Source organism: Protopterus annectens, chromosome 1.part1 (assembly GCF_019279795.1).
Source record: "Protopterus annectens isolate FY-2018-M chromosome 1.part1, PAN1.0, whole genome shotgun sequence".
NCBI lineage: Eukaryota > Metazoa > Chordata > Ceratodontiformes > Protopteridae > Protopterus > Protopterus annectens.
In genome coordinates this window covers 1,575,178,042-1,575,201,772 of record NC_056726.1, presented here as the reverse complement: position 1 = coordinate 1,575,201,772, position 23,731 = coordinate 1,575,178,042, and the positions used below count along the sequence as shown (strand labels likewise).

Genomic DNA, 23,731 nt, shown 5'->3' with positions numbered 1-23,731 from the left:
TGTGATGTGTGGTGCACAGTACATGGCAGGGTGCAGAACAGGTGCACAGAACTGCTGTGTCCATGGGCGCAGTGGTATCCAGGGGAAGGGACTTCACCTAGTGACACAGAACATGCATCACACACATGTATACTGTTGCCAGCATGGATTGACTATAGCTGCACTGCATGCTGTTGGGTACCATATATTATACATGTTGACAGAGGGGTATTAGGAGGACTGTGTGTACTTTCATTGTGCAACCTCACCTGTATGTGTGTGTGTGTGTGTGTGTGTGTGTGTGTGTGTGCATTCTGGTGTGTAGTCAGTTTGTCTGTAGGGTCACTCTGGTAAAGTGGAGGGAGGTTGATGCATGTAGGATGCTTGTGTGCATGTGTGTGTGTTTGCGTGGCTGGCTATGTATGCACATGTGTGATTGTGGGGTGTTCATACAGCAGCACCTCCCTTTGGGATCATGCAGTACATGTACATGGACTGCCACATTACACACCAGGAATACTTGACATACATGTAATCACAGGACAGCTGATAGTATAATATGGTTTGTAGCATGGAACAGGCATCGAGAGGGAAGGTAGACACCAGGTACACCCTTAATATCGCATTCAGTAGGCAGGTCATCTACAACCCACGTATGCAACACTACAGATGCATTGGGGAAGCACTAGTCAACACCAGGGATTGTATCCAAATATTACAGTTGTCACATGATAGGCTGAATGAGCAGCATATCTGGCATGTACTGAGCATTACATACACATGACACACCAGTGCGTGATATTATGGATAGAACATAGTAGCCCATACACATAGTGGCCATGCTTATGATGTCCGGACATACAAAGGGTGAATACTGAATGACAACAGTGAGACCATGTAAAACCACTACACACAGGTAAAGTAGTAACAGGTCTTATGTTGTGACCACTTGTGTAGGCAATTAGAGGACTGATATGTTAATGAGTGGTATCAATGTGTGTATGTTAACAAGTGTGATGCAGGATGGGGTACCACATGGACATATAACTTGGACTGTCTGTAAAGCCATGGACAGGCAGGTATTACAGAGGTGTGTGTGTGTTAGGCAATGCTGTACAGGTTATAATCTGCATTTATGGTTTTCCCCCACAGGTGGCGAAGTGGGTCAGGGTCCCTCCTGCATGCAATCTGATGTTGATGTCCATACAGACACCGAAAATGATGATAGTACTGTTGAGGCGCAGGTGGGGATGTCAGGGGCAGACACCGTGCCAACATTTGACATCCCCCTTTTAGCCACCTCAACCCCGCACACAGTTTCAGTGCCTATACACACCCCATCACAAGTGGCCATAGCGGAGGGACAGCTGGCGTTCGGTGGCAGTGCACAGGGAAGTGTGGTAACCATGCCTACTGTGTCTAGTTGCAGCAGGCATAGCCAGATGTACGGCAGGGCACCACATAGGCAGATGTCCCAGGGTGGCTCATGGTAGGGCCGCTGGACATCATGCCCCTGGCAGAGGCGACATAGCTGGTACCAGCAGGCACATGTTTCAGGCTGTCATGGTGGCACAGGCACGTATAGAACATTACACCAGACAGGGCCTGAGGCTGCAGAGTGCTGCTCTCACATCTGCAAATGACGCCCATGAACTGGCTGGTGCCATCCATGGATTAACTGAGTTCATGGATAGATGGTCTGGTGAGATGATGGCCCTCATCGACCATGGTCTGTCTGTGCTTGAATGTGTGGTGGGAGTGCGGCAATGGCTGTATGGACGTAGGCCAGCAATGCCAACAGCTGGTAGTCAACGTGGATGTGCCAGGATTCTAAGGTGCTCCCGAAGTGACAGTATCAGCCCTGGCACTATGGGGAGGGTGCTGTCCACACCACACCACAGCAGGCCACGAGCACGTGGTCCTGGCGAGTCCCAGGAGGGACCTGGTACCAGTGGACATTTGTCATCATCATGTGAGAGTAGCATATCAAGGCCTGTACCTGGATGTGTCCATGGAACCCCTGGCAGGCACAGCCCACGTGTTCATGGCTGGAGGCAGTGAACTGCACACCCTGCCAGGTATGGTTTGCAGCTGTCTGTAAACACCTGTGTAGGGTAGCCACATGGCAGAACTGTGTCCATGCATACCCACACACTATGCAAACACACCTAGGGCAATCCCATACCTACACACACCACAGCACCACATCCAGCTCACCAAAGTACACCCCTCACCCACACACATGGTGTCAAATGTATGGCCCACCCTCGGCCTCTGGCAAAGCAACATCACGCCCTGTGTATATGATGATACCTGTGCCACATCCCTGTCATCCATACCATCAATACAGGGACAGGCTAATATGGTTTCTGATGCACACGGTGACTGCACTACAGTATACCACAGTACTGCAGTGTAACATGTAAGGTGTAAAGTGTAATGCATATATGGCAGGTAGTGTAGCCATCCAGCAATGATGCATTATAGCTGTTAGTAACACTGGTTGACTGCAGCCCTTATAATGTTATCCATTTGTGTTGTAGTTGTACATGTGTCAGCACAAGGATGGCCTGCAGTCATATTCCACAACGGGGTATGGCACTGTGGTGACACCATGGATGTGACATATCTGGGGTACATTTGAACACATGTCACAGGTTAGTAAAATGGTTGTTGCCTGTGCCACATGGACAGGTGACCTGCTGAGGTATGTATACCCTACAACCTGATGTAGATCCATCCACATACATGCACTCTGTTACCTGGCAGCACTGGGACTAGACCCCTACCTAGCTATGTAGTGATACTGAGGTGTGTGTCTTACATTGTACACACCACACAACGTTTAGGGTGAGGTGTGTATCAGGTTACATGTTACATGCAGAACATCCCCAGACATGTACAGTATGCTAATGGGGGATGTAATGGGTGTATATGGACATTACGTAGTGTGACATACCATCATATACACATTAACAGCCACATAACAGCCAGACACACATCCAAGATACCAGGGCCTGTCACTGCTAACTTGACTGTGTGTCCAATGTGTTACAGGTAGGCTGCACACAGCACATGCATAACTGGCTTGGATTGTGGTATCAGTTACCTGTATGGTTGATGGTTTAGTGGTAACCATAATGTGGTACATGGGACATATACTGGCTGTACCTTGGTGTAATGACAGTGTACACAGCACCCACATCCCTTAATAGATATTGTACTCCCTGAAACCCATGATGACACTCTGCCATACCCACCATCACACACTGGCCGTGACTGCAATACAACCCATAGTATACTCCAACAGTGGTACTACAGGGATATGCATCTAATGCACATGCCGCATGCATAGTAGGATGTTGCATTGTCATGCCTCACCTATGGGCAGCAACAACACTATCTGTACTACTGTGTGGAAATGTGTATTGTAATAGGAGTATGTGGCCTCGGAATACTGTACCCTACAGATATATGGACATGCACAACTATACACACATGCCAGAACACAATGGGCATCCCATGCCTATCAACCCATTTGTAAAACACTGTTGTGCTTGTATTGCAAGGCTCGTATAGCCAGTATGGGGGGGGGAGCTTAACAGGGTACATGTAATGTCCCATACAGCAGCTGACTATGGCAATGGGTGCTGTGTTGGTTGTGAAGGCCCTCATGGAATTCCCAAGTACAGGTGTGCTAACACAAGACACTGCTATACTCAGTCATGCACACATACACGTGTTAGTTCAAGGGTGTATCACTGCAGGTGGTCATAGCTGTGTACCTAGCTGTTGTCCAAGGGGAGAGGGGTTGTGTAGGGCTTGTGTGTACAGTGGTATCCTGCCACCTACCAGGTGGTGGCAGGCAACCTATCGACAGACACTACTGTGGTGACCCTCAGGGTGAGAATGACATGCATCAGCCAATCCTCCATGGTCACTGATGTGATCAAGTTGACATGTATGCTACATGCATTACAACACATGGTTAGTGTCTGTGATGGAGACCTCTACCCAAGCATGTTCTGTTGACTGTGGTAGTGTAGTGGAGTGGAGGTACCCGTGGCATGTGGTGCATACAGGGTGACATCTCCAATATGTGCTAGTTCTTACACAGCTAGGCAGACATGTCAGTGTCAATTAAGCTAAGGTTGCCTGTACATATCCCAGCTGGGTACCTGCCACCTGCACATCTTTACAGGGACTCACAGTCATCAGCTTGGCAAGTAGCTATGCAGTAGCATGGGTGTGTTGACAGACGCCTGACAACAATATGTATGCCATAACTACATGTCAGAAGCCCTCTCTAACATGTGCTGTACAGACCATAGTCTACAGTTACAGTCCACATGATGGATCATTACCCAATAAGGGGTATATACTGTGACACAGCTCACACACCAGGGATACAACAGGGAGGCCTCAGTGTCCAGCTATGCCCACAGGTGTGCCTTTTGTCAGTACTACATTTAGCACTCTGCTCTTGCCTTGGTAAGCACTGTCAACAGTAGTACTGCCATGATACACTACATGCCAGTGTGACAGCATGTACCCTGGGCTACTACACCTGTATGTAACACATTCACATGGATAACAGTGCTGTACAGGCCTCATATACATCTGTGTCCCACACAGGACACTCACACCCCTCCTACTGTAATGACAGCACATAGGCGCATGTATTGTACATGACAGTATATACACTTATTACAGATTATCAGAGTGGGTGGTGTGACCTGGTTACCAGAGCTAAGCCATGCTTAACAAGTATCAACATTGCTGCAATGTAACAGCTGAGCTGCTTGGTGCAGTGGTAAGCGAAGCATGCATTGTGTAAGCACCTGTATATTTACCCATAGTTCAGCACCGCTTAGTTTCTTGCAAACCTGTGCAAATGCACTTAAAGCTGATCAAAACTGCCTTAACCACTCTGTATCCAACAGCCCTTGTTCTGCCCAGCAACAAAATGAACAAACCTTTCAGGTCCTGAACCCAGGACCCTGTACGCTAAAGTCACAGCACTTAACCACCATGCCATGACCACTGTGAAGACAGCTCTTTTACCAATATAGCTGTCAATACACATGAGTAGTATTGAACAATTGCCTTTAGTTCCTAAATTGTGTCCTCTTGTTATTGCTGTGATGGCTTAGTGGTTATCTACCGTGACTATAGTGTAGAGGGTGCTGGGTTCAAGACCTATAAAGGCTATTTATTTTGGGGGTGGGAGGTTGGCATAATGGTTAAGGTGTTTACTTGACAGACATAAGGTGCAGGGTTTGATTCTCACATGGGCTAATTGTCTATGCTTAAAATGTTCCACAAGGGCAGTTAGCCTAGTACTAATCTATGAACCTATTAATATGACTGTTGCATCACATATGTTGTTTTATCATAATGTACACATAGCAGATACATATGGTGAGATACATCTAGGAGGGTATACACAACCGTGAGGTTTACACATGACAGGAATATGGTTATATACATATAATAAGTCTATATATGTCTACATGTACATACACATGTATACTCATACATATGTCTGTGTACATATCTGTATAGTGCAACATATATGTGGCCATGTGTACATCTGTTTGTATGTATATATATATATATATATATATATATATATATATATATATATATATATATATATATATATATATATATATATACATATATGTATATATATATATATATATATATATATATGTATATATATATATATATATATATATATATATATATATATATATATATATATATATATATATATATATATATATATATATATATATATATATATATATATATACACATATATGTATATATATATATATATATATATACATACATGTATGTATATATATATATATATATATATATATATATATATATATATATATATATATATATATATGTTTATATATATATATATATATATATATATATATATATACATATATGTATATATAGGGGTCTACTGCTTTTGGTTGAATTGCAGATGGTCGACAATGATTTCAGGCAGCCCACTTCACTGAAAGCTCATTTGATTGAAAGTTCAATTGGTCAAAAATGGAATACAGTCCCTGCCCCAGAGCAGTGCAACCCTATAGTGAGAATATAAAGTTGGGGGGTGTGGGGGGCACAGCCCCCCACATTGGGGGGTATGAGGGTTGTAGCCCCCACATTTTGCAACTAGTTTTTACTGATGTTATATGTTTAAATGTATTTTTAATGGATACACATGTATATAATAGTGCATACACTGCAGTTATATAGGGGGCTACACCCTCCACACCCCCTAATGTGGGGGGCTGTGCCCCCCACCCCTAACTTTATATTCTCACTCCAGGGTTACACTGCAGTGGGGCAGGGGCTATATTTAATTTTCGACCAAATGGGTTTTCAGTGAAATGCATTTTCGGTGAAGTGGGCTGCCTGAAATAATTTTTGACCAACTGTAGATGGGGGTTTCCTCATAAACATAGCACTGACATGGCAGGTATTAAAACATGTAGGACAGCCATATCCACACACACCCTGTTAAACTAACATTACTCCAAATGCAGTATAGCAGCACTTACATTCTGTAGTTAGGTCAGGCACATTGCCCTCCTGTGTGTGGGTCTGTTTCCACAGTGTATGTTGTTGGAGGTATATCCCCAATCCATCTGTGATGCTGTTTGCTAAACAACAGATTGAGGCCCTGCTCACAGTGAATGAAAAGGCCCAATGCCAACATGATCCTAGATATTGGAGTGTGTTACCATGCAATTGGGCATTTGAATGTTACGACAGCTGTTCCACATGCAATCAGCTAGAGGAGGACTGCAATTCATGCAGAGGCCATCAGCTGATCATGAACATCACTTAAAATGCACATGCTATTGCCTAAGCAAAGCAAGTGTAAGTCTCCACATCCACTAGTGAGGGAGTGACTGAGGCAGACAGAGGCAAAGATAAGTCAGGGAGGGGTGGGAGATTGAAACTTAAGCATGTTTGTGTCACACACCTAACAGTGCAGGATATCAAACCCCTGAAGACTAAGTAGTGCTATCACATGTCTATGCAGTTATTAGATGTGACACAGTGGTTACATGTTGAGGAGCCCTCCAAACTTATATGTGATGGTGAGTGACATTTGCAACATTGATATGGTGCCTATACAGTATGTGTACAAGTGGCTGTCCCCTTCAACAGGTGTCAGCATCAACACAGCCACACTCACAGGGACACACACACATTGACACACTTGGCAGGGCCAGGAAAACAACTCATCACAAGTGAGATTGCCATAACACAGTACTGTGCAGGTATCACATGCATCGCAGGGGTCATATGGAGGTTATATGGGCAAAGGGTATATGGAGGTGTCTGACATCAGACAGCATGCTTCAATATGCCAGTGGGGGTTGTAGTGAGTGTGAATGTGGTCATAGGCATCATACAATACACACATAGACACAGGGTGCCAGTACTGACATGCATGGGTGCATTTCTTCATGGGTGTGTAGTGGTCGACTGTGCCAGACAGCTATGCAAGGCTAGGTGATGGGTATACCTTGGCAGCAGGCCACATGACAATGGACTGCAGTGTGGCTCGGGGGTGTAGTGTCTGGATCTGCCCTCACAGGTGGGTATTGTATTCACCATCCAGTCACCTGGGTAACTATTGTGTGTGGCCAATGCTGTGCATTGCTTGCCATGTATGTGTTCCTTAGTCCATGACATGGATGGTGTCTGGGATGTGCACACCTCCCACATGCATGTACAGTGAAATGTGGAACTGTACCTGGGGTGTCTGGACTTTGTGTACACAGATTATCATCAGATGTGCCAGTCCTGGCCTCATGTGGCGGTAACTGTTAATGGACAGCAGGCCTCATGTGGCGGTAACTGTTAATGGACAGCAGGTTGACCATGCACCTACATTGCTAGCATGCTAACGGTAATCCCTGGTGTCAGTGGCATCTGTCCATACAGGGCAGTTTTTCAGGCATGGTATGTCCTTTGTGGATCACATTTGATGGCACCACTGGTGTTGCAGGTGTCCAGTGGAGAACATAGGGAAGGTGCACTGTTAGCATGTAAGTGCCTATTGGACTGATAAACATGGTGCCATGCCCTCTGTAGCCCACTGCAATCACACCATGGTTACTATCAGTAGGCAATATGCAGCGTACTACCAACATAGCGGCTGTTGCCTAGGCAAGTGTGTTTGTGTATGATACATGTTTTTTAGAGTGTTCTCTGGGTAATACGAGGGTTGCTAACTTTGTTCACCTGGCCTTGATGTCACATGTAGGTTTATGGATTTGCACCCCATCCTCTCAGCTATTTCACATCTGTTATCCCTGTACGGTGGACATTATGATGTATACTAGGGCTAACATATAAGAGATTTGCAAAACCCGCTCCACATTGAGTCCAGTTGTTACACACTCACATCCACCTCCACACAGGATACGAATGACAAGCACAGACATACACACACACACACACACACACACACACACACATACACATACGCACACACCTGTCATGTCTCGGATTAGAACTCCTACCTAACTAGTTTATTACACTACGCAGTTATAGGACATGCCACAGAGATTACTGGAGTACTCCTTCCCCAAAAGTGTATTTCATAGTGAATGACAGCAGGTTTGCCAAAGTAAGGTATCTGAACTATAATGAGTGTGACTAGCCTAAAATGCATTGCTCCCTACACAGACATAGAAACACACACAACTGCCATGTGTGGGAATAGAACCCCTACCAGAGTTCTATATCACACTACAGCATGAAGCCGTTATAGGACGTGCCATGGGGATTACTGGAGTACTCCTTCCCCAAAGGTGTATTTCACAGTGAATGACAGCAGGTTTGCCAAAGTAGGGCATATGAATTCTAATGAGTGTGACTAGCCTAAAATGCATTGCTCCCTACACAGACAGAGACACACACACAGTTGCCATGTCTGGAATTAAAACTCCTACCTAACTAGTTTATTACACTACAGCAGTATGCAGTTATAGGACACGCTGTGCAGATTACTGAGCTACAGCTTTCCGAAAGGTGTATTTCACAGTGAATGACATCAGCAGCTTGGCCAAGTAGGGCATTTGAATTGTAGTGATTGTGACTAGCCTAAAAAGCAGTGCTTTCTACACAGACACACACACACACACACACACACACACACACACACACACACACACAGTTGCCATGTCTGGGATTAGAACTCCTACCTAACTAGTTTATCACACTACAGCAGCACACAGTTATAGGACGCACCATGGAGATTACTAGGCTACAGCTTTCCGAAAGGTGTATTTCACAGTGAATGACATTAGCAGCCTTGCCAAAGTAGGGTATTTGAATTGTAGTGAGTGTGACTAGCCTAAAAAGCATTGCTCTCTAGACAGACACACACACACACACACACACACACACACACACACACACACACACACACACACACACACACACACACACACACACACTCAGTTACCATGTCTGGGATTAGAACTCCTACCTAACTAGTTTATCACATTACAGCAGCACGCAGTTATAGGAGGAGCCATGGAGATTACTGGGCTACAGTTTTCCAAAAGGTGTGCCTTGCCAAAGTATGGAATTTGAATTGTAGTGAGTTTGACTAGCCTAAAAAGCATTTATCTCTACACACACACACACACACACACACACACACAGATGCCTTGTCTGGGATTAGAACTCCTATCTAACTAGTTTATCATACTACAGCAGTATGCTGTTGTAGGACATGCCACAGAGATTACTGGGCTACAGCTCTCCAAAAGGTGTATTTCACAGTGAATGACATCAGCAGCCTTGCCAAAGTAGGGCATTTGAATTGTAGTGAGTGTGACTATCCTAAAAGGCATTGCTCTCTACACAGACAGAAAGATGCACACACACACACACATACACACACACACACACACACACACACACACACACACACACACACACACACACACACACACACACACACACACACACACACACGCAGTATGCAGTTATAGGACATGCCATGGAGATTACTGGGCTACAGCTTTCCGAAAGGTGTATTTCAAAGTGGATGACCTGAGAAGGCTTGTCATAGTAGGGCTATGGGGAAGGCAGTGTGTGTGCATGGCCCATAACCCATTCATCTAGAGTTTGACACATCACATGTGGGCAGAAGCAGGGTTATATTCCACAGGTACGTGTATACAGCTGCTAGATGATTACTTCCTTGTACAGTCATGTTGCACAGCTAGTACTTGCACCACATAGCTTGTAATGCTGATGGATACTGGTGGCTAATGTCTACAGTGAGTGACATTTACACCTCATGTGGTTGTAGCCATTTGGCTGTGTGCTGGGTGGGACAGGCCTCATAATGGATGGCTCCTTGTCACAGTCACTCTCTTCCACACATCTATGTACATCTACTTTTGAATTATTATAGGGTGTTATCCTTGGATATATGTCTGTATTCCTAGCCACTGTATGTGCAAAGCATGACTGGTGCATACTGAGGAGTGTATACACTAACATCTGCAACTGCCAGATATGTATGGTCCACTGTTGTTTGCAGACATGGGCTTCATTTTTCTAAGTTTGTGAGCATGCCCAGTATGCCCTTTTGTATTGCATGTGTGGATCGATTTCAGGTAGTTTGTACTCCAGTGCAGACCTTTGTGTTGTACACCTACAGGTAGGAAACTGTTTCTGCAGGGTATCTGTCAATCATTTGGCAATATGGGGACAAACTGTGCAGGGGATAGTGTGTACTGTAGGTGATTGTGTCTCTGCTGCTTTGGCTGCATGGTACTGCTGTTAGAGATATTCAGACGTGTATTGTTATACACTGCAATGTTTTCTGTCCTCATGTACTGTCAGGTGGACATTCTTGCTCACAGTGATATCTTGGGGGACAAGGGTGACTGCAGCTGTGTCCGGTATTGTGAGTAGACACCTACATATTCATGCTATGTTGAGCCATTCTAGAGGGGAGCTGCAGACACTTGCTGCTGGATCTGTGTATCTGGTTCAGCACCTTGGTACAGTGCTGGCAGAGGATCCCCATACTTGTACATCCATCAACATGACAGTATGGCTTTATCTTGCTGTGGCAATGCCTCACAGCTGTACAGAATTGCACAGGTTACCCAGAGGCAGGTGCCATGGGTCAGGGCATTACCCCTATTGTGGTGTAGGGGCAGGTGTGTAGCCACCCATTCATGTGTTTGCAGCCAGGGATAGTGTATGCACACAGCTTTGTGTCAGATCCTGCACATTCCATACTTCCCATGCTCCTACCCCCCTCTGTTATTCTAACCTCTTCCATACATTATGCATACATTCTCTGATACTTTCCCTAAGGTTATCACCCCATCACAGCTGTGTGTTAGTGTTGGCCCACAGTTCATGCAGTGGGACATGGTGGACATGTTACTTTGTCCACATGGCCTTGCATATGGCTTATGTGGAGTGTGTTATGTTGTTATTTGGGTGTCCATGACATAACATGCATTGGCAGTATGTGTGAGACACAGGCCTTTGGCAGAGGCCTGTGGGCCATTAGGTGATGCTGCAGGCCACATGTGGCAGGCTGTTGCATTCTGTCAGTCCTACAGTCTCAGACCACCATACAGTATATTCCCCTGGGGTGACAGGGTAGGTGTGATAGGTGTACAAACCAGTACTTTCTATCAGTCTTGATCAGGTGGTGTGGATGCTGGCAGGGTGATACCTACAGCTAGGGACACACCTGCATGGGACACCTGCACTGCATGGTGTATTCTTCCGCTGTTGCCATATACAGGTGGGGTCATATTGTATCCATTCCCCACAGCAGGGATATGACCAGAGAGGTACCTGTGGGTGGTCTTTCCGTGAGCTGGGTGCATGTGTGCTATGGACACTACTTGCATTTAACACACAGATATGCATGGGGCATTCCAGTTATGCAGGCATGTGCAGGTACATCAGCTGCTTCCCAATACATCAGTCCTACCTCCTTTGTGATCTGCAAGTGCTCAATCAGACAATACCGGTATCCCCTACTACAGGACCAGATAATGTGATGCATACCTGTATGTACAATTCCAAGCATGTCTCCATTTCACAGTGACACAATATATACTGTATGTCTAGGGTAGTTTCCCCTGTGTACTGCTTGTATATCTATCCCAACAGCTATGCCATGTTAGTCTTTCAGATGGTGACACATATTACCACCATACTTTTACAATGGCTTACTGCTAACGTGTAATACTGGTGGGAATTGCCTTTGGCACTGCAGTTGTGAGGGCTTGTCCCTGTCATCATCAATGGCCACCAGGTCTTACCTCAGTATGCATACATACTGACCACTCTCACACAATCTGAAACACACACCGACCTAACACACACAGACCTGCATATTGTGCAAATGCTACAACCTATCCTGCTACCTTGGCCACCTCTGGGCATCTGTGCTCCACTGGTATTATACCTACACATACATGTTACTACATTTCTACATAGGGTTGTGGGGGGGGCACACCTGACTGTTATGACGTGTGTACATCGGATTGGGAGGGGCACACCAGACCATTACTACATTCCAACTTAGGTTTAGGGGGGCACACCTGACTGTTACTACATGTCTAGGTTGGGTTAGGGGGAGGACACCTGCCTATGTCTACATTCCTACACAGGATTGGGGGAGGGGGACACACCTGACTGTTACTAAATGTCTACGCAGGATTGGGGGAGGGAGCGCACCTGTCTGTTTTTACATTTTTACACAGTGGTTGGGAGGGGGCACACCTGACTGTTAGTACATTTCTACGCTAGATTGAGGGAAGGGGCACACCTGACTGTTTCTACATAGGAGTGGGGGGAGGCACACCTGACTGTTACTACATAGGAGTGGGGGGAGGCACACCTGACTGTTACTACATTACTACATAGGGTTGTGGGGGGGCACACCTGACTGTTTCTACATTTCTACACAGGATTGGGGGGGCACACCTGCCTATTTCTACATTTCTTCACAGGATTGGGGGGCACACCTGACTGTTAGTACATTTTTACATTTCTTCACAGGATTGGGGGGGACACCTGACTGTTAGTACATTTCTACACAGGATTGGGGGGCACAACTGACTGTTTCTACAGTTCTACATAGGATGGGGGGGCACACTTGACACTTGTACACATTTGCTATGACTGTACTGATATGTCAGGTACTCCATTTCATTCTGTATTCTAACCTATCATGCTGACTAGAGGCATATCAGTGTACTACAGGTCTTAGCTTTGATTGACCTACATATTAGTTTCTGACTTCCTACCCTTCAGAATTAACATCCCACTGCCCAACCTGCTGTGGTCTGTCTTTGTAGGCCTGGGGGGAGAGGGTACCCATAGGCATCTTTCAAAGGCCATAGCACAGCCTTTGTTTGTGTTTGTCTACACCTGTCCTGCTGGATGAGACTGTTGTTGAGTATGTGAACCTCCCTGACTGGCATGTGTGAGTCATATGGACACACATGTGGCCTAGCACATTTCCTGCAGTGGGTTTTGTCCCCCTGTGTAGTACTGACTACTATGGTGACACCAGTGTTTGTTACAGATGTCATGGTGCCACTATAGGTGTCTACTTTCTGCTGGCATACCATTCAGCTACCCGATTCCCTTGCATGCTCACATCCATACCATAGATACAGTTAACAACACATTCTACTCCATTCAGTAATTGGTAGGTTGAGTGACTTACCTTGTGGGTGTCCCAGTATTGTGGGTGGTGCTGCAGGGCTGCCTGTGTCGGATGCACATAGTACACTCCCTACACATGGTTGAGCACAGGTAGTGTCATGTTTTTTTTACTGTATGTGCAAGTCAGAGAGAGGTGTCATTGTTTGGGTCCCTCCTGTGTCAGTGTATGTGCTGCCTATTTGCCAAGGCCAGGGCATACTAGGCACGCCTCCTTCTGCCTACTGGGGCAGGCTCAGGTTGTTCCTCCTCTGAGTCACTCTGTGGCTGTGCAGGCCTTGGCAATGGCGGGGGGCTGTGTGGCCCTGGCCCATGCTGTTCCTGCTGCAGCTGTTTCTGCAGGATTATATTGTGTAGCATGGCACATACGATGACAATGTGGGTACATGTAGCTGGTGAGTACTGCAAAGCTCCACCAGATGTGTCCAGGCACCGGAACCGTGACTTGAGCATCCCAAACACATGCTCTATTATAATTCTGGTCTGTGCGTGTGCCTCATTATGGAGTTCTTGTTCAGGTGTGTGCGCATTTCTGATGGGTGTCATCAGCCATGGCTCGAGTGTGTAACCAGCATCCCCCACTAGGTGACCATATGGGATGTCCCCACAGGCAAATCTGCGATACAGCTGTGTCAGATGCCAGATGTGGGAATCATGATAGCTTCCAGGGCAGCCAGCACACACATTCATTATTATGCCCTGGGCATTGCACATGACCTGGCAGTTGATGGAGGGGAAGCCTTTGCGGTTGATGTAGACCCTACCCCGCTCACCAGGTGGTGCTTTGATGCATACGTGCATGCAGTCTATAGCACCCACTACCTCAGGGTATTCTGCTGTTTGGTGGAAAAGTTGCATATTGTTGGCCAGTACCTCATAGGTGTTGGAGAAATATACATGCTCACTGGAATGTGCTGACATGGCATCCAGGAACTGGTGAAGTACCCTGGATGCTGATGCTTGTGAGATCCCCATCATATCCCCAGTTGGCCTTTAGAAGGTATCTGTAGCTAGTATTCCTAGGCTTACACATACCTTGGTATCCACTGGGATGGGTTCCCCTCTGTTAGTTTTGTGTGTCAGGCATGACCGGCACAGCGCAACAGTTCGCTGTAAGAGGTCCCTGTCCACCCTATAGCACTCCACTATCTCCAGCTCATGTAACCCCTGGTAGGTTACCCTGAGTCTGTACACTCTTCTCCATCTACTCACTGTGGGTTGGTCGACAGCATTCACATCCTCACCACCCTCAGCCTCTTCCACATGTTGTTGTATGATAGCTATTGCAGCCCCTATCATTGTGTTTCTTTTTGTTAAAAGTTCCTCACTTGCATACACCGGTGGTGTAGAGTATGAGAAAAAACAGAAGTAAAGGTGCTTGCATAGTTTATAGTAGTGTTCTGGGCTGGGCTGGTCTGCTGCCTGTGTAATTGGCTGATTCTGATACATTTCACCTGACACCTATGCTAGTTCTCCCTTAATACCTTCCTACTGCTGTTTTCCCTTCCTATTGCCTTCCTGTTTAAACCCAAGGGCAGGCTGCACAAACAGAGTGCTCAAACGTGCACAGAGCTGCTATTTCCTGGTTTACTTTTTTTTCCCCTTTAAATCCCGGTGCATGGCACGCACACCTGCTTAGGCAATGTATAGAGTGCTAGGCAGCCTCAGACACACCCCCTTGCTTAGCTGTGCTAAGCTAGAAGAAAACCTGAGCCACAGGGCTCTAATCCGCTTACGGTATGCCTGACACACCCCCCTATAAGGTCAGCTAACTCCTCGGCTTGAATGAAGCTATTCCTACTCTTACACTGTTGGGAGCTGACTAGCATGCAGGCGAAATCTGTGATTTACTGTCATTCCCCTCATCTGCATAGGATTGCCTGGTAATGTATAGTTATATGTCTAACACTGAGTCTCCCCCCTTAGCAACCACTATTCACTGGCCATGTTGTCTTCTCCCTGCCATTGACTATAATAGCAGAATAGTGATTTTAGCTAGAATGCTTATTTTGAGTTTATTTTCTTACCCCCCCTCCCCCCGGTCACATTTGTGCGCCGCTGCCCTAGGCTTAAACAGCTGAGATCGGCTAAAAAAAAATAAAAGTTGATTTTTTTCCCAATGTTTTCCATGCCAATGGCCTTATACTTGGCCATTGGCATGCTTTCTAAATGATACCCACCCTTTATTTGGAGCTGTCATGGCTCCGTTTTGTAATTTGCAGAAATGTACTCCTTTACTGGCGGAGTACATTTCTGCAGATTACACTAGTCCTGCACGACTGGTTTCCAGCTTCCTGGATCACAAATTCACCTCATTTTCATGGACTTCTCCTGCAAATGGGGTAATTTGCATACAGGGGCTGAGTCCATGCAGGACTAGTTTAGGAGTGCTTGTGCACACCCCTACAGGCTATTCCTAGATTGCATGGCAGACATATTGTCTGCTGGAGCTCCTGCACTAATTCTGCACACAGTGCAAGGCTTGCAGAATCCGGGGGTATGAATGTCTTCCAGAGGTTAAGATTCTTTACTTGCACACAATGGTGCTATGTGTTGCATCTACTTTTCTCTTTTCTTACCTTATTAGTCCTTTGTAATACTCTTGATTTCACCTTCAGGTCCATTGTTGAAACACTGAGTGTACAAATGGATGTATCTAATGAAATGCAATATTAATAGTGCGTAAGATGTTTTTTATTTATATGTGTATGGGGGGAGAACTTCCTGGTTTAGAAGAAAACTCGCAAAGCTCATATGTTATAAAGGAAGAGAATACAAAATGTTTATCTGTGGCTTAGAATTCGCTCAGCTCTATGTGTGATTTTGCCCAATTTGAGGTCAGTAAGATTTTAATGGTTCTTCACACCATGCACATCATAAACAAAGCATCCTTTGACGGTTCTTAATGATTGTCTCTTGAACAGAATGCTTTTTATTTAACTCCATGTTTCATAGTAAATCTTTAACTAGAGAGTAATATGGGTGGATTTATCTTTGCAGTGTCCAGCATATTTTGGGAAATCTAGTACTGCAGCTTGTTCTGGGAATTCCACTGGAAATAGTCCATAAAGGACATCGAGTTGGTATGGTGTATCTCGCAGGAGTGATTGGAGGTCAGTTATTCTTCATCTTTGTTTTTGCATTGGTTTGTTTGTATCTGCTACCTTAGCCTCAGGCCATGAACTTAATGGCCTTCCTGCCTTATCAGCACTTTTGTACTGTTGTGTCAACATTTCTAATGGTGGTATTGATTACTTTGCTAATTCCTTCTCTGTTGCCCTACATACGGTTTTATACCCTGGCTAATTATGTAGGGTCTAGTAATGCACATGGAAAAGACAAGTCCCTTGATTAACAGGGAAGTAAGTGCACTACTAGACATTTCTTATATGTATTTTCCTTTTTTATTGGCTGCTGCTGCTGCTACTGTGCTATAGCTACTGAGTTTTAGCAAGGAAAAACCTTTGTAATAAAAAGTAATATTAGATGAATTATTATTGTTACTGATATTACAGTGAACTGATTGCATATTTTCTTTCTTCTTTCATGCATTGTTTGTTAAAATTGCTAACCCTCTGATAAACACTATGTTTTGTAATATCTAATTATGATGATGTGAGGTATTGCCAGCCATGCCAGGAGAAGTGGGACAGTGGATGTGTAACATATGCCAGCATAGCTAGCTGGGGTTTTGTAAAGAATTATATGTCATTTGTATATCAAACTGATTTGTACAGGTGCTTGTGTTGAAAATGTATTTGTAAAGCTGCTTGTGTTAAAAATGTACCAACAGTGGGTCCTGCTGGACAGAAAGCAAATATGTCAGACTGTATTGCAACTGTTGAAATGAATATATTGTAACAGAGGATACTGGAAAAGAAGAGGTTAATCTCAGTCTAGCTAACTTTGAAAAAAATAGTCTGAAGTAAATGACTTGGTTTAGGCCAAAAAGATTTTATCGTACGAGTTCTGATTGCAGCCAGAAACAAAATGTCTGTGAAAACCTGGACTAGGACTCCTACCGTATTGTCCTTAGGCATAATGTAATTGCTACCCTGGAAGGGGTGAAAGTTTTTGAAATGGTTTTATGCCTTCCAGAGGCTATAACACATCATAGCATAGCTCTATGTGTGTGTATTATGACACATATGTGCTAGATAGGTTGATAGATAGGTTGCTAGATAAGCACTAAGCTAAATGCTCTTATGGGCCATTTTAAGCCTAGCCAATTACCCCATGTGAGAATCAAACCCTACTCCTTATGTCTGTAAGGTAAACATTTAACCATTATGCTAACCGTTCAGTTTCTAGTAAAGGTTCCTCCGATTTCTTCTCGGCCGATGTCCCTTCTGTGCGAAGTCTGCATGTCCTCCCTGTATTCATGTGGGTTTTCTCTGGGTGCTCCGGTTTCCTCCCACATTACAAAGACGTGTCAGAAGTGTTTCTCCCCAGGTCCCTGCTGAAAATTGGCTTTGTTCCAAGTCAGACGTTCCTGGTCAAAAAATGTTAAATAAATAAATAAAATAAAATAAATAAATAAAAAAGGGGGTGGTGTGGAAACCAGAAGTCAGATGACCAGATGTATGTAATGTCATTCTGTAATCCAGCACTGAAATAGTGTTTTAATACTATATGAGGGCAGTCTGCTTTTGAAACCTGAGAAAGAAGGATCACTCACCCATTTCATCATGCCTTTCTTTAGTAAGTAACCAAGGAATAGTAATTCTTTAGATCTGTCAGGAAAATACAGTGAGATTAGTTAAGTCTTGTTTTTCTGTATTTGTGTGAATCTATCTATTTGTTTTTGTTTTTAATATTTCCTGTGATTGAAACTCTGTTTATTGTAAGTAGACATTTAGTGTTTTCATATTCTTTTTTTATTTATTATTAAATATCTTTAAACTTTTCATTGTGGCTGGTCTTTTAGAGAATATTTTAACTTTTGAGAGTACGTATATTTATTTGGTGACACTGTGGGTACTTCTGAAAGCATTGATCAAATACCATTTGTATTAATATTAATTTTAGTCAGTATAATTGGGTACCCTTGTAAAGTCTTCAAGTAGCTGGCTTTGGAGTGTTCTGGTGCTTTCCCAGGGGTGTGTGTGTGTGTGTGTGTGTGTGTGTGTGTGTGTGTGTGTGTGTGTGTGTGTGTGTGTGTGTACGTGTGTCAACTAATTGAAGCAGGGACATAGAGTACTGGTTTCACAGAAGTATTGCTGGACTTGGCTTGGAACACTCGGCTGAGGACTCAATTCTACAGCTGTGATCAGTGTGGAGTCTTATTTGGGACCTGGTGAGAGAGAGAGTAAACCCAGCCCCAGGATAAGAGTGTATTTGCCGTGTGCTCTTAAGGGAAATTGTGCTTTGTGAAGAGAGCTGCATCTGGAAATATGGTGGGTGTCTATTTCTGTTCCAAGTGAATATCCCTCTTTGGTGTCCATGGTGACGAGTGAGACTCCTTGATTACTGCCCCAGAGGAGGGACATCACATATTGGTGAGCAGTGGTGTGGATATTAATTGAACTTCTGTAGCCTGTAGACAGTTGTTATTGAAAGTGTGTGTACTCTCAGGAGCCGCAAGGTAAACATACAAAGTTTCATATTCACAACAGTTTTATTTATGTTTGTTAGTTTAGTTTAGTCAGGGAAAGCAGACAAAGATGACAGCAGAGGATTATCACAAGCTGACAAAGAACCAGTTAGCCAAGGTGTGTGAAGCCAAAGGACTGGAGCATGCCAACCTGACTAAAGGGGAAATGATTTTAGCCTTAGTTGCAGCTGTAGCCCAGACCAGCATTCAGGAAGACAACCTGTCTATCGATGAGGGTGTGCAGCCCTCAGAAACAGGACAGTTGACCTTTTCTTCAGAGAACTTAAAAATCCATCTGGAGTTAAAGAGACTTGAACTGGAGGCCAAACATTTGGAATTAGAATCAGAGGAGAGACTGCAGCAGTCAAAACAGATGGAATTTTAATCAGCAAAGAGACTGTGGTATTTGGAGGCCAAAGAAAATGAGACACTGCAGCATTTAGAAAATGAGAAACAGTATCAACATAACAAGGAGATGCTGACTCATTGTCAGGGTCACGGAGGTAATGAGGAAGGGAATAACTGAACCCCAGAAGCCATAAAGGTCAGTAAATTTCTTCCACAGTTTACAGAGGGGGATCATTTTGATTATTTTATTCATATATTTGAAAGAGTTTATAAAGAGTATAATGTTGACCAAGGGCTCTGGGTACAGCTCCTGATCCCCTTACTCTATGGTAAAGCTATGGATGTTGTATCTAAATTATCTGATACTAAACTATGATAAAGGAAAGTAATGTTTATTGGAATGTTTTAAGTTAACACCCGAAGCTTACAGAAGAAAAGTTGTGTGAGCATAGACGCAAGGCAGATGAAAGTGTATGTGATGATATTGCTGAGTTAAGCACTTATTTTCATAGATGGGTGAGTGGGTATCAATTCACCACTTTTGAAAGTCTGGCAAACCTTTTGGTGAGGGAACAGGCCACTGGCACTTTACCTGAGGACAAGAGAATTTGGTTGGCAGACCGGCAGTGTAACTCTGCAAATGAGCTGGGGGGAAAAGAGGATCTCTACTTAGCACGCAGTATAGGAATACAACATTTGGATGGCTGAGAGCTGAGGTTTCGCTATAGAGAGTAACATTTTGTTTTCGGACCTGAGGTGTCGGGATGGTACATGGTCAGTATGGAGGAGAGCCAGTGCCAGTAGTAAGTTGTCTGGAGACTATTGGGGTACCAGACTGTCACTGGAGTTTATATCCTATCTTAGTGGATGGAAAACAGGCCACTGCTAAGACAGACACAGCTTCTGACATAAGCATTGTGAAGCTTACAGTGGTTAAAGGCGGGCAGTGCTTGTTTGGGCAGTCCACTCTAGTCAGAGCTTTAGGAGGGACCCCATTCCAAATGTCTTTGGCCAGGGTTTACCTTGACTGGGAGGGTATAAAAGGAAGCAAACAAGTAGGTGTGTTTGAGGATATCTCTGCAGATGTCCTGATAGAGAATGATTTTGATAATGCAGTACCTTGTGTGCATGCAGTTACATGCAGCCAGGCATGGAGACTAGCATGTGGGGCTGGTATCTTGGGAGAGACCCTGACAGTCCCCACACCTGAAGCCAGTGCTGGTGAGGTGGCTCTTTCAGGGAGGGAGCTACCCTGTAGCAGTGAGCCTGAAGGTGAACCGCAGCTGTTGGTAGGCACTGATGTTTCCTTGGACAGAGTGACTGCAAGGGCAGAGGTGAGTAGTACTTCCCAGGCTGACAGTGAGGCACTGATGTCAGAGGATACCAGCCTTCCTGTGGAAGAGGAGCTGGGAAGGGTCACAAAGGTAGAGCTGAGACAGGCTCAGCTCTCAGACTCTACACTAATATGCTTGATGGAGGTAGCTAGGGAGGCACCTGATTCTCAAGGAAAAGGGGAGTCTGTATACTGGAACAAAGGGTTACTGTATAGAGAGTGGACCCCTGAGGGAGGGCTAGAGGGTGAGGTAGTAGCGTAGATGGTAGTACCTAGTGCCTACCATCTGGCACCTCTAGTCATAGCCCATCACATTTCTTTTGCAGGTCATATGGGTATAAAGCATACCAAGAGACACATTATGCAGAATTTTTATTGGCTTGAGATTGCGAAGGATGCAACAGGGTACTGCAGGACCTGTGAGCAGTGCCAAAAGGTAGGCAAGCACAAGATAAGGTCAGAGTTCCACTGATGCCCTTGCATGTGATTGAGGAGCCATTTCAGATGGTAGCTATGGATATTGTGGGGCCTCTGAGTAACCCCAGTTCCACAATGAATAAGTATATCATAGTGGTAGTAGTTTATGTTACCAGATACCCTGAGGCAGTTGTTCTGTCCTTCATCAAGGCAGAGAAAGTGGCAAATGCTTTGTTGGAGATTTTCATCAGGGTAGGTTTCCCTAGAGAAATACAGACAGACAGAGGTGCCAATTTTCATGTCAGACCTGCTGGCCTGTCTGTGGAAGTGTTGTGGGATGAAACACCTAAAGACCACCCCCTACCAATCCCAGACTAATGGTCTTGTGGAGAGGTTAACTCTATGCTAAAGACCATGCTACAGGCATTTGCAGACCAGTTTAGGAGAGTGTGGGACAAATATTTGCTCCATCTACTGTTTGCATACAGGGACTTATCCCAGGAATCCAAAGGGTTTTCACCTTTTGAGTTACTATATGGACATAAGGTGAGGAGGCCTTTAGATTTGATTTGTGATGAGTCAGAGGGCGAGTGTGAATCCCACGAGGAATCTGTTGTAGCATATGTCCTAAACCTCAGGGCAAGGCTTATGGAGCTCATGGGTTTGGCCCAGGAGAACCTGACAGCAACCCAACAACAGAAAAAGGTTTGGTATGACAGTAAAGCTCAAACCAGAGATTATGCTGTGGGACAGCAGGTTATGGTGCACATTCCTGTCAGACACAATAAGCTGCAGGCAGCTTGGGAGGGACTTTTCGAAGTGGCAAGGAATGTCAGTATTATTAGTTATAATGGTAAACCTGCTAGGCAGGAGGCAAGGGCACAGATTGTACTATGTTAACATAATGAAGCCTCAGCATGTCAGGGAGGTCCTAGGTAGACTGTAAAGGGCAGGGTTGACCATTAAGCCCAGCAAATGAAGGGTGGGTATGGCAGAGGTCTCCTACTTGGGACATAGAGTAGGAAGTGGTAAGATTAGGCCAGAACCTGCCAAAGTGGAAGCTATTCAGGCGTGCCTTTCCCATGTTACCAAAAAGCAAGTGAGGACATTGTTGGGGACAGCAGGATACTATAGAAAATTTCTTCCCAATTATGTTATGATAGCTGCTCACCTGATAGATCTGACAAGGAAAAACAGGCCAGATAAGGTAGTGTGGACCCCAGCCTGCAAGTAGGTATTCCAAAAGCTTAAAGGGGTTTGGGAAGAACCCCCTGTATTAGCCAGTCCAGATTACAGCAATGCCAATGTAGATGGATTCTCAGGACAGGGTATAGGTTAATGAGTTCCCAGACAAACCCTTTTTCTGAAGCAACATTTTTCTAGGGTCACTTGAAAAACTAGCTTGAGTCTTCAAAGGGGAGAGATGTGGCATTGTGAGGTATTGCCAACTGTATCAGGAGAATTCAGACAGTGCATGTGTGGCATGCCGCATATGCCAGCATGACTGGAAAAGTTTTGTAAATAATCTTATGTCATTTGACTGTCACATTAAATTGTACAGATGTTTGTATTAAAAATGAATTTGTAAAAGTCGCTTATATTAAAAAAATGCTGTAACAGAATCTTAACAGAATTCTGAATGTGAACTGTGCCAAATTCAGGTGACTAGATGTGATGTAATTCTATAACCAGCTGAAGGACAAACATCTGGCAGCAGCAGTTTGTTTTTGTTTTTGCTTTTCTTTGGAATCTGATCTATAAAAGATCGATGTCAGTTATCACAGTTCAGTAGTTAGTTGTACAGTTCAATCAGTGTGTAGTATATCATCTTGCCTTGTAGAAGTGAGCATCTTAGCAGTACATCTTGCCTTGCGATAACTAGTGAGTTAACTTGAAACATTTTCTCTTTTGTTCAATTAGGAAAAGTACAGTGAGATTAGTTTAATATTTATTTTCTGCATGTGAGATCCTACTGTGTTATTTTATATTTCCTGTGACTGAAAACTCTGCTGTTTATTGTAACTAAATAATAAGTGTTTTTCATATTTTCTATTGTTATTATCCATTATTAAATATTTTTATACCATTTCATTGTGACCGGTCTTTTAGTGAATATGTTTAATACCTTGAGAGTACCTGTGCTTACTTCAGTGTCACTGTGGCCACTCCAAAAAGCCTTACTACTTCAGTCATCCTCTTCCATTTTTGTCAGTATTAATTTCACACACTATAATTGGTGACCCCTTTGTAAGAGCCTTACAGTATTCAGCTGGTAGCAGCAATTT

The 23,731-nt window shown here is 44.4% G+C and overlaps 1 protein-coding gene across 4 annotated transcripts in view; it reads left to right on the top strand.

The window, feature by feature from the left end:
• Positions 1-23,731, top strand: part of RHBDL2 (rhomboid like 2) — a 595,588-nt gene that overhangs the window by 438,876 nt on the left and 132,981 nt on the right. For all 4 annotated transcript variants that reach the window (XM_044083432.1, XM_044083438.1, XM_044083448.1 and 1 more), the window contains exon 4: positions 16,756-16,868. In XM_044083432.1, coding sequence (XP_043939367.1) covers positions 16,756-16,868 — 113 coding nt within the window. The remainder of the gene's footprint in view (positions 1-16,755; positions 16,869-23,731) is intronic.